Source organism: Triticum dicoccoides, chromosome 7A (genome assembly GCF_002162155.2).
Source record: "Triticum dicoccoides isolate Atlit2015 ecotype Zavitan chromosome 7A, WEW_v2.0, whole genome shotgun sequence".
Lineage (NCBI taxonomy): Eukaryota > Viridiplantae > Streptophyta > Magnoliopsida > Poales > Poaceae > Triticum > Triticum dicoccoides.
In genome coordinates, this window is record NC_041392.1 from 382,985,662 (window position 1) to 382,997,367 (window position 11,706).

The 11,706-nt window shown below is 48.6% G+C and overlaps 1 protein-coding gene across 2 annotated transcripts in view; it reads left to right on the forward strand.

The window, feature by feature from the left end:
- The window catches only part of LOC119329279 (LRR receptor kinase BAK1), a 13,491-nt gene extending 2,520 nt beyond the window's left edge, over window positions 1-10,971 (forward strand). Inside the window, exons 2-11 of one of the 2 annotated variants that reach the window (XM_037602296.1) lie at window positions 5,960-6,092; window positions 6,169-6,240; window positions 6,682-6,825; window positions 7,955-8,026; window positions 8,128-8,199; window positions 8,314-8,426; window positions 8,996-9,130; window positions 9,209-9,550; window positions 9,716-10,110; window positions 10,334-10,971. In XM_037602296.1, the coding sequence (XP_037458193.1) occupies window positions 5,960-6,092; window positions 6,169-6,240; window positions 6,682-6,825; window positions 7,955-8,026; window positions 8,128-8,199; window positions 8,314-8,426; window positions 8,996-9,130; window positions 9,209-9,550; window positions 9,716-10,110; window positions 10,334-10,648 (1,793 nt within the window). In that variant the 3' untranslated portion in view covers window positions 10,649-10,971. The remainder of the gene's footprint in view (window positions 1-5,959; window positions 6,093-6,168; window positions 6,241-6,681; window positions 6,826-7,954; window positions 8,027-8,127; window positions 8,200-8,313; window positions 8,427-8,995; window positions 9,131-9,208; window positions 9,551-9,715; window positions 10,111-10,333) is intronic. The other variant, XM_037602297.1, reaches the window with a different exon arrangement.
- Window positions 10,972-11,706: the final 735 nt, after the last annotated feature.

Below are 11,706 nucleotides of genomic sequence, written 5' to 3' on the forward strand. Positions count from 1 at the left end.
GGGGGGCGCCACCTTCTCCGTCGCCAACACCACCCCCGCCGCGCTCGGCTGCCCTGCCAGGTCAGGCCCCCGGCTCCAACTCTTGGACTGGCATGGTGCAGACCTGGCCCATGCCGTGGCGTGCGCCTGGTGCCGGTGTCCTCGGTCCGCGACCCGGCGTCCCGCAGCAGCAGGCGCTCTTCACCTACGGGGCCCCTGGTGCGAGCTCCAGCACGGCGCCATGGATGGCACCACCGCCCTACGGGTACGGTGCCTACCCCTCGATCCTTCCCGGCTTCACCTACGGCTCGCCTGGCGCCAGCTCCAGCACGGCGCCGGTGCCGCCCCAGCCGTGGGACATGGGTGGGCTGCAGGCGGCGCTTCTGGCCGCGCACACGTTGCCGCCGCCGCCCTCGAGCACCTCAGACTGGTACATGGACTCCGGCGCGTCCTCGCACATGACATCAAACCCTGGTACTCTCCATTCCCTCTGTCCTACCTTCCCTCCCCGTGACATTATCGTTGGCAACGGCGGCCGCATGCCCATCACACACACCGGGCGCGGCTCGCTCATTGCCAACAACTCATCTCTCGAACTTCACAATGTTCTTCTTTCCCCTTCCATCATCACTAGTCTTCTCTCCGTTCGTCAACTTACTCGCGACAACCCTGTCTCTGTTGAATTTGACGCTTTTGGGTTTTCTGTCAAGGATATCCGCACCCGCCTGGTGATCCTTCGGTGTGATTCGACGGGCGATCTGTACCCGGTGTGCCCCAACCCCGCCGTTCCCCGTGCCAGCTACTTCGCCGGCGCGGCGTCCACGGAATTGTGGCACAACAGGCTCAGGCACCCTGGCGAGGAGGCGCTTCGCCGTGCCCTGCATCACCTCCCGTTCAGCTGTGCGCCCTCCGCTTCACACTCCTGCACCGCCTGCCGGCTCGGCAAACATACGCGCTTCCCGTTCTCCACCAGCACGACGCCTAGCTATTTTCCTTTTCAGTTACTTCATCTAGATGTTTGGACCTTTCCCATTGTTAGCATTTCTGGCTTTGAGTACTATCTAGTTGTAATTGATAGCTGCACTCATTATGTTTGGACCTTCCCTCTTCGCCACAAATCCGAAGTTATTTGCATGCTCTCTGCATTTTATGCTTATGTCCAAACTCAATTCGAGCGCTCCATCCTCGCCTTCCAGACAGACAATGGACGCGAGTTTGACAACCTCGCGGTCCGCTCGCTCCTCTCCAAGAACGGCACAGTTCTACGCCTCACCTGCCCTTACAGTCAACAAAATGGCAAGGCGGAGCGCGCTCTCCGCACTCTGAACGAGAGCGTCCGCGCCCTCCTTTTCCATGCCTCCCTCCTGCCGCGCTTTTGGGCTGAAGCTCTCGCCACTGCGACGCTTCTCCTCAATTACAAACCCTGCGCCGCCAGCTCGCCGCGCACGCCGCATGAACTCCTCGGCACGCCGCCGGATTACTCCATTTTGCGGGTGTTCGGCTGCTTGTGCTACCCCAACACGACCTCCACCTCGCGCCACAAGCTCGATCGGCGCTCGGTCGCCTGCGTTTTCCTCGGGTACCCGCCCGATCACCGCGGCTACCGCTGCTACGACCCCACCACCCAACGCGTGCTCACCTCTCGCCACGTTCGCTTTGACGAGCTCACCTTCCCGTTCGCCACACCGCGCCTCCCACCCCCTCCCGCCACTCCGCCTCCACGTCTCGTTCCTGCACCCTCCGGCCACTCCGGCTCCACGTCTCGTTCCTGCACCCGTCGCCGCGCCCACGACTGCGCCTGCGCCTGATCCCAACCGCCCCGATCGCGTGCCCGTCGTCAGTTCAACCAGCGCCGCTGGATCTTCATCCAACGCGCCAGGTTCACCCCCTTCGCGCGCGCCCACCCCAGCTTCAAACGGCACCGTTGGATCGTCATCCAACGCACCACATTCACGCGCGCCCCTTACCCACCCCTCTCATTCAAACGAGGCCGCTGGATCTTCATCCGACGCCTCTCATTCAAACACCGCGTCCCCGCGCTCTTCCGCCAGCCCGCCTGGCTCCCCTCCCTCGCCTCCTCCTGCGCCACCGCACTGCATGACCATGCGCGCCCGCGCCGGCGTCTTCCGCCCCAATCCCAAGTACGCCGCTGATTATGTCTGTGTGGCCGCCACCGCTCCCACCGCCACCGTCTCTCTGGTTCCTCGCTCAGTCCGCGGTGCTCTTCGCGATACCAACTGGCTCGCCGCCATGCGTGACGAGTTCACTGCTCTCACCAGCAACCGCACTTGGGAGCTCGTGCCCCAGCCACCGCGCGCCAACGTCATCACGGGCAAATGGATCTTCCGCCACAAAACTCGGTCTGACGGCACGCTCGACCGCTACAAAGCGCGGTGGGTTGTCCGCGGTTTCAACCAGCGCGCCGGCGTCGACTACGGAGAAACCTTCTCTCCGGTCGTCAAGCCCGCCACCATCCGCACCGTGCTCACCCTCGCCGCCTCGCGCAACTGGCCTGTTCATCAACTCGATGTGAAGAAGGCCTTCCTCCATGGCCACTTGGAGGAAGAGGTGTACTTCTTACAACCCGCCGGCTTCGTCGACGCCGACAAGCCCGACCACGTCTGCCGCCTGTCCAAGTCTCTCTACGGCTTGAAACAGACGCCGCGCGCGTGGTTTCTTCGCTTCGCCGGCTTCCTCGCCACTCTCGGCTTCACGGCGACGCGCTCGGACACCTCGCTGTTCACGCTCACCCGCGGCGCGGATGCCGCGTACCTTTTGCTCTACGTGGATGACATCATCCTCACGGCGTCCTCCCCCGCGCTCCTTCGTCGCATCGTCGCCGGACTCACCACTGAGTTCGCCATGAAAGATCTCGGCGACCTCCACTACTTCCTGGGCATCCACGTTACGCGCTCGGCCGCCGGCTTCTTCCTCTCTCAAGAGCAGTACGCCGAAGACGTCCTTGAGCGGGCTGACATGGACAATTGCAAGCCTGCTCCGACGCCCGTCGACACCAAGGCCAAGCTCCCTTCCGCCACGGGACCGTGCGTCGACGACCCCACCGCCTACCGCAGTCTCGCTGGTGCGCTGCAGTACCTGACGGTGACACGCCCCGATCTTGCCTACGCCGTGCAGCAGATCTGTCTGCACATGCACGATCTGCGCGAGTGTCACCTCGCTCTGATCAAGCATGCACTCCGGTACGTGCGCGGCACGGCCTCGCTCGGTCTCCATCTCCGCGCGTCCTCGACTTTGGATCTCCGGGTCTACACCGACGCAGATTGGGCCGGGTGCCCCGACACACGTCGATCAACCTCCGGCTACTGCGTCTTCCTCGGTGATGCACTTGTCTCCTGGTCGTCCAAACGCCAGGCCACCGTCTCGCGCTCCAACGCGGAGGCAGAGTACCGTGGCGTGGCCAACGCTGTGGCAGAATGCGTCTGGCTACGGCAACTCCTCGGCGAGCTTCGCTGCGCGGTCACCACTGCTACACTAGTCTACTGCGACAACATCTCCGCCGTGTACCTCTCCAGCAACCCCATCCATCACCGACGAACCAAGCATGTGGAGCTGGACATTCATTTCGTCCACGAGCGCGTCGCGATCGGTGACTTCCGCGTGCTCCATGTCCCTACGCGCCAGCAATTCGCAGACGTGATGACGAAAGGGCTGCCCACTGATGTCTTTCACGATTTCCAGTCCAGTCTCTGCGTCGCTCCTCGCGACGTCACGACTGCGGGGGGGTGTTAAACCTCATGTATTTGTACGTATACCGTAGAGAGTCAGAGCGTGCGTGTGTGCAGTTTTTAGAGTCAGCACACACGATCACCTCCTCACGGCATGGCCCGGCCACAATCACCATCGTGGGCTCGCGCCCTCTGCCCCCTGTATAAATGTAACCCTGCTGATCAATGCAAAGCGTGTTCGATCTCTTCTCCCTCAAACAATTAGGATATCCCACTGTGCACTTTCGTTGTTGCCTCAGGGTGCTTTTACGTTCCCAGTTCGAAATGATGTTGCTCTTCTGGGTTTCAATCGGTCAAAGTTGATGGTCATTGGGCAATTCTCTTGTACCAAATTCTGTTTTTTCACCTAACCAGTTGTGTTGTTGAACGTTTCGATACTGTATGTGGCTCTTTCTATAAGCTAGAGGGCGTCTTTCAAGTCACAAGTCTGAACCGAAAGGCTAAATCACCTGAAGCCTGATGGTGATTGCTTGTTCGACATTGCACTAGAAACCTCAACATCCACAAAGTTGGCACTGCAGCTTTAGTTACTTATGCTATCTGTTGATACTTATGTGTCTCTCATGCGCTGTTTATTTGCTCTTTGGTATAAAACATATTATGCTATTTTTTTCCCACACAATATAACGTTACTAAATACCCCTGTTCAAGAATTCATCCGATTAACCAGTTAACTTGCCAATCAATCCCTACTCATAGGGTCACCGAGTAGCCGATAAACCAAAAAATCGTCCGATTAATTGATTAACTTGCCGATTAGCCGATTAATCCCCTACTCGCTAGCCAACCGAGCGGCTACCAGTTAACGATTTCCTCAACAATGCTAAATACCAAAGGTCAGTGTAATGAAAAATCTACAACACAGCAGACTTATGATGGTAGAGCTGTCAGATTCAAGATGAGCACGAAGGGAATGCAAGCTGGCCTTTTTGTTCTGTTTATTTGTGTATGATATAACCTGGTGATTGCCCCCCATGAAAAATCATATATTCAAGGGATAAGTATATTTTTTGTCCCTCAACTCTCTCGAAAGTATAGAAATGATCCCTCAATTCCAAAACCAGCAAACATTGGTCCCTTAATTTCTCAAACCGGATAACTTTAGTCCTTCATACCATTTCGGATGGTTTCATTGATGACATGGCATGGTTTTGACCCTGGTATTCCGAGTTGACTGCCACCTCATCATTTCTTTCTTTCTCCCCTGTCCTCATCTTTGTTCTGTTTTTCAATGCAATGGGCATTTTGTTGAATAATTGATATGCACAATCGTGGACTCCTGCCACCTGCATATTCTTCGGCCTCATGCTGTTGTCGCCGCCCTAGAGAAGGAAAAGAAGAGGTGGGAGGACCTGGATGGCCGGGTCGTGGAGCCGAGGTACGGCGAGGCCGGGGCGGAGAGTTGTGCTGCCGGTCCTGATGGCACGGCTAAAGGAGCGCCGTGGATGACCTGCATGCCTATTTGCTCTGCACTCAAAGTAGGCCATACAGTACGTCCTAGGCCATGGCTTGGACCACAGCTCCTCGGTCAGCTTGGGAAGTGAAGTAGTTGGGGCGGCTTCGAGCTCAGACTGTGGCGGCAACAGGCAGCAGCATGAAGCGGCGACACACATGGTGAGAAAGGCCGGGGTTGGCAGTGTTTGTGCTAGCCACACGCGCACAAGCAATACCAGTGCGCAGCAGGCATGACAAGTGGTAGCTCGATAGATGCAGCGCCCATCGGACAGCAGAGTGCATCTTGATCAGCAAACGCAGACCGAGCTATGGCGGCTATATGGCCAGCTAGGCATGCTCAAAGAGAGCTCGGCCAGGGTAGCAGCAGACCGGCGTTAGCGAGCATGGCCTTCAGTGCCACGCGAAAGGCAGCCTCCACTAAATCAACGAAGCCATCCAAATCAGTCAAAATCATGTCATCTCATCAACGAAACCACTCAAAGCGGTATGAGGGACTAAAGTTATCTGGTTTGAGAAGTTGAAGGACTAAGATTTGCTGGTTTTGAAGTTGTGGGACCATTTCTATACTTTCGAGAGAGTTGAGGGACGAAAAATATACTTAGCCCTATATTCAATCTACACAAGGAATATTAGGTGCTAATTGTGCTAATGCATGCTGTAACTGGGGTCATGTTGCTCCTCTTGGGATGACATGATTATCTCATTTTTTGTAGGATGTACTGATTATTTGTCAGTTAAATTTTATGTAAGAATTATTCATTTCTCACTATTATTTACAGGTGATGCATTGCATAGCCTAAGAACTAACTTAAATGATCCCAATAATGTGCTACAAAGTTGGGATCCAACTCTGGTCAATCCGTGCACTTGGTTTCATGTTACTTGCAACAACGACAACAGCGTTATCAGAGTGTAGGTCCACCTTTTTCTCTACTATGCAGATACACCTGTACTGTATTTCATACTGAAGTTTATGTGCATTTTTCAGTGATCTTGGAAATGCTGCATTATTTGGTACTTTGGTGCCACAGCTTGGTCAGCTAAAAAACTTGCAATACCTGTAAGCTATCCTCTTTTTGCTAAGTGCCTGCATACATGCCATACTTGCTGATACCTGCAAATGGTGGAAGAGTTTGTCAGCGTTCTGATCTTCCAACCCAGCCGAAAATATAACATATATGGATGCATTAAAACAGATATTCTATTTGAAATGTTCATTTCCTTCACCACATAGTGAATTGTTGTTGGAATGTAAGTAGGGTTAGAACATCACAATGTCTACTTACTGTACCACATTGTACTAGATAATGGGAAAAGAAATAGTAAAGTTGGACTATTGATCATGATGATAGTAACTTAGATTAGTGCATGCAAGGGTGTTACATATAAGGCTGGTGCCGTCAATCTAATTATTGTAATGCGCCAGTGATCACCTACTTTTGGGTCTTGGCCCATAATTATTTTTATACAACTTAGTACCAGTTTTAATTTTGTGCTGCAGGGAGCTCTACAGTAATAACATCAGTGGCACAATACCTAGCGAACTTGGAAACCTCACAAACTTGATCAGTTTGGATTTGTACTTAAACAACTTCACTGGTCCAATACCCGATTCGTTGGGGAACCTATTGAAGCTACGATTCCTGTATGATCCCTTCATTTGCCTCATTATAGATAACACGATGTTATAGTAGGGATATTTTTGCTGTCATGCTAGACTCACATACATAGTCATTTGCTTGGTATTTTAACCATGTTCGTGCCAAGATGGCTATTAGGATTTTGTGAGATCACTTGTTTAAATACATTTTAGCTGTTCAATATTTTAGGTAATCTGATCATTCTGAAAAATGCACACGTGCAGATTTTGTATGTATTGTAACACGAGGTACTTAGCTCTACTGGGCCAAAATGAGATGCTTTCTGATTTGCCTGGGTAGAGTTACAATTATGGCAGCATAAAACCTCGTGTTTAGAATTATCTAGTGTAGCCATGCAGTTTGATTCAACCATTTGAAGCAACAACTTACGTGTTGCCATTGCAAGTGTAAAACACCAACAACTAAAAGGCTGAAAAATGGGGGGAAATGTACTGTGTGTACCCCTTGTAGGATTTTTTTAAATTTTGATTTATATTTGCCTGATTTGGTCTTTGCTGTGAATTTGTGTGCACATTATATTTGTGCTCTTTGCTCTTTTCCAGGCAACGAGTAGTTTGCCACTTGGCATTCCTTTTATGTTTCTTATTAAGACAAAATATCCAGTGGAAACCAAGTTACTGTAGAAATCAGGGAAAACCATGTAAACACTATGTCTCAAACTTTATAAAAATCATGAAAAAGAATACAGTATGTTGGGGAGTTGATGTTCTATTAACGTGTAAGATTTCAAGTTCAAATCAAATTCATTTAGGAGGTATGAAAACAAATTACTTTCAGCATTCAATAAAACTACACCATCAATATTCATGTATATATATTTTTCTTACCTCCCATATAATATGAGTTTGAACTTCAAATTTTACATGTTAACAAAACATCACCTTTCTAACATAGCATTTTTTTAAATAATTTTTGAAAACTTCTTACATCTCAGCGGAGTTTTCATTTTATTTGGTTTCCACCGGATTCTTTCTCATTTCTTATGGCATCTATCTTGTTGTTAAGTTATTGAAATAGAAACTTTGGTCAAGACTCAACCACTGTGTTAATTTTCCCTATAGCACTCTCCAGGTGGTACTAATTTGTGCATTTTCATTTTATATATGAGCATAGGCGTCTTAACAACAACAGTCTTTCGGGCACAATTCCTAAATCTTTAACTGCTATTACTGCTCTCCAAGTTCTGTAAGTGTCTTCTTATGCTACATCCTTTTCTTCAGCATAACCTTTGGTATAAACTAGGAAGCGTCTAATTAACAAAAGCTGAATATTTCTAATAATTATAGGGATTTGTCAAATAATAAGCTGTCCGGAGAAGTTCCATCAACCGGTTCATTTTCATTATTCACCCCTATCAGGTAAAGCTAGCATGTTAGTTGATAAATTCAGTTTTCTTTGCCTTGACGCTGCTTCAATTCACACTTGTTTATTTTGCAGTTATGCCAACAATTCACATTTGTTTATCATTTCAGTTTTGGCAACAACCCTGCCTTATGCGGTCCTGGGACTTCAAAACCTTGCTCCGGCGCTCCTCCCTTCTCCCCACCTCCTCCATATAACCCTCCAACCCCTGAGCAATCACCAGGTGATTTATCATAATTACGGATTGGCTATTAAGTTCATGTATACCTTCCATTGCAATAAGACCGCTGCAATGTTCTTTCATTGATGTAACATCCCAGCTGGGATGAGACTATGAGAGTAGTCCAGAAACAAGTAAAATGTTCTAGAGGCTGGAGTCGATACTGCTGTTGATATTGAATGCATTTTTTGGACTTCCTTGTTTCCTACCTTTATGGTGGAGATTATCTGGTGCTTCATGTGCTACCAATGTACAGCATGATAAATCAGCGTGAAAACTTCTGGTTTTTTAACAACGATACAAGATCTCATGGCACACCTCCACCCCCTATCAGTGGAAAAATGTTCAAGTAGCTGCTACTGTCACTGCCTGTGTGGCCTCCTAGTGCTGCTTCCACTACTGATTGCATCTCTGTTAGTTAATTCATGTCCATGGTGTGACCTGTTTTCTGGCTTGGTTCTCTTATTTGTTGTCATCCTATTCTGGAACATTGCTTGGCAACACATGATTTTATTTAGCCCACAGATACTTTTCAAGGTATGGAATTGATGGTTTTGTTCTCATTCGTTCAGGAAGTAGTTCCTCTAGTACTGGAGCAATTGCTGGTGGAGTGGCTGCTGGTGCTGCCTTGCTATTTGCTATTCCTGCAATTGGTTTTGCATACTGGCGCCGCAGGAAACCGCAAGAGCATTTCTTTGATGTACCTGGTAAGCATTCAGTAGCAGCCAGCATGAGGAAAATTACTTGTAAGATGACAGTAACCTGAAATTTCTTATGTGATACAGCTGAGGAGGATCCAGAGGTCCATCTTGGTCAGCTTAAAAGATTTTCACTTAGAGAATTACAAGTTGCTACGGATACCTTCAGCAATAAGAACATTCTTGGAAGAGGTGGATTTGGCAAGGTCTACAAAGGGAGACTAACAGATGGTACACTAGTAGCTGTCAAGAGACTGAAGGAGGAGAGGACACCTGGTGGGGAGCTACAATTTCAAACAGAAGTTGAGATGATTAGTATGGCTGTACACAGAAACTTATTGCGTCTTCGTGGATTCTGTATGACACCAACAGAAAGGTTGCTTGTGTATCCATACATGGTTAATGGAAGTGTTGCATCACGTCTAAGAGGTACTTTGCCCTGTTTCTCCACTTTTCTTTGTATATTTCAGATCGTTGTAAGTCTTAATATAATGTACTCTGTAAATAAATATAAGACGTTTTAGGTCACCATTTGTTTACAGAGGTAGGTGAATATAATTCTAAAGAATATATTTAACTGGCTTATATTTTTAGAACGAGGGCCAGCTGAACCGCCACTGGATTGGCAAACGAGAAGAAGAATTGCATTGGGTTCTGCCAGGGGCCTCTCCTATTTACATGATCACTGTGATCCAAAGATCATCCATCGTGATGTGAAAGCTGCAAATATTTTATTAGATGAAGACTTTGAAGCTGTAGTGGGGGATTTTGGTTTGGCCAAACTAATGGATTACAAGGATACCCATGTAACAACTGCTGTGCGTGGAACAATTGGGCATATTGCACCAGAATATCTTTCAACAGGAAAATCCTCAGAGAAAACTGATGTATTCGGTTATGGAATTATGCTTTTGGAGCTTATTACAGGACAGCGTGCCTTTGATCTTGCTCGCCTTGCCAATGACGACGATGTCATGCTACTTGACTGGGTAATTAACTAGTGAGATTTCCTTGGTTCAAATAGCTAGCCAGGTTCATAATGCTTAATGTACAAACTTGTTCTAAACAAAAAAAGGTGATTAACAGAGCTTTAGCAAGGCTTCTATTTGAGCTAAGTATGTGTAGAGGGGCAGTCCTAAAACATTCTTCCGTTTGGTTGTAGGGGAGCTGCCTTATTGTCATCCTTTTTTTTTGTTGATTTTACTTGTGCAGGTGAAAGGATTGCTCAAGGAGAGAAGGTTGGAGATGTTGGTGGATCCAGACCTACAGACCAACTACATTGATGTTGAGGTGGAATCGCTGATCCAGGTTGCGCTCCTTTGCACACAGGGCTCCCCCACGGAGCGCCCGAAGATGTCGGAAGTGGTAAGGATGCTTGAAGGCGATGGTCTTGCGGAGAGATGGGATGAGTGGCAAAAGGTGGAAGTCTCACGGCAGGAGGTAGAGCTGGGTCCTCATCGAAACTCTGAGTGGATCGTCGATTCCACTGACAACCTCCACGCAGTTGAGCTATCAGGGCCAAGGTGATGGTGGCTGCTGCTAAATTAGGTCTCGTATGTTGTAGAAGAAAGAGCATGTGCATGAACCATCCTAGTGCGATCCCCCATTTGTTCATATCAGCCAATGGAAAAAATGTTGCGGCAGCCACAATATATTTTGATGTACTTGAAATGATGCCCTTGGAAGTTGGAACCGATATTCTCCTGCTGACCAAATGCTGCAGCAAGGAATGGATCTGACAAGTCATGGGTCAGGTGGTGATTGGTTGGATTTGTGTCTATTGTACTACTGACAAGTGATATCTAACTAGCGTGCAGTTACCTTGTCAAATGCGTGGATGGAAGAACTTACCAAGTCGTGTATTATTCTCCTATAAATGCCCCCTACCAGCCCCTCGGAAAACTTGTTTGTTCGTTTGGCTCCTTAGGGCATGAACTATGGTGGCATATAGATACATATATGCCCCATGAGAAAAAATAGGTCGAGGCAACTACATTGATTTTTTTTCTCTCTTCAATGGAAGCTACTACTAGTGGCTCGCATCAACGAATAGAAAATAAAGACTTTAGCACATATGCATCTCTATTCTTTATTTCAACTTTTTTTTCAACTTTTTATATCATACCACACTTTTTCTTTTCAAACACCCGCCTCCTGCAGAGGATCCCGCTTTCCCATCTAAACCTATTTTTTCTGACATCCGATCCTACATGGGCTATGCATTGGTCATGTTAGTGTCGCGCCTAACCGGCGGGGCTCTTACCCACGACGTCTATAGGCGCTTTTGACATTCTGCCTTCCATGGTTGTCGGACTCCTTGCTAGCATGGCACCAATGCCACACATCAATTCGTTAGGTGTGTCTACCGCAATGCGTCAAATATTTAGTTGACTTGCAAGAATATATTGCCAAATAGGCCAAATAATATGGCCCGCATAACAAAGACATTAATGTGCCACATGGATAGACATGTTACATGTAGTGTTGGATACTTCTTTTCGTAAGGTGCGTCAATTTCCTTTGTAAGGGCATCTCCAACGGCAACCCGTAAAAAACCTCCTACATCCATCCGCGGACTAGTCGGA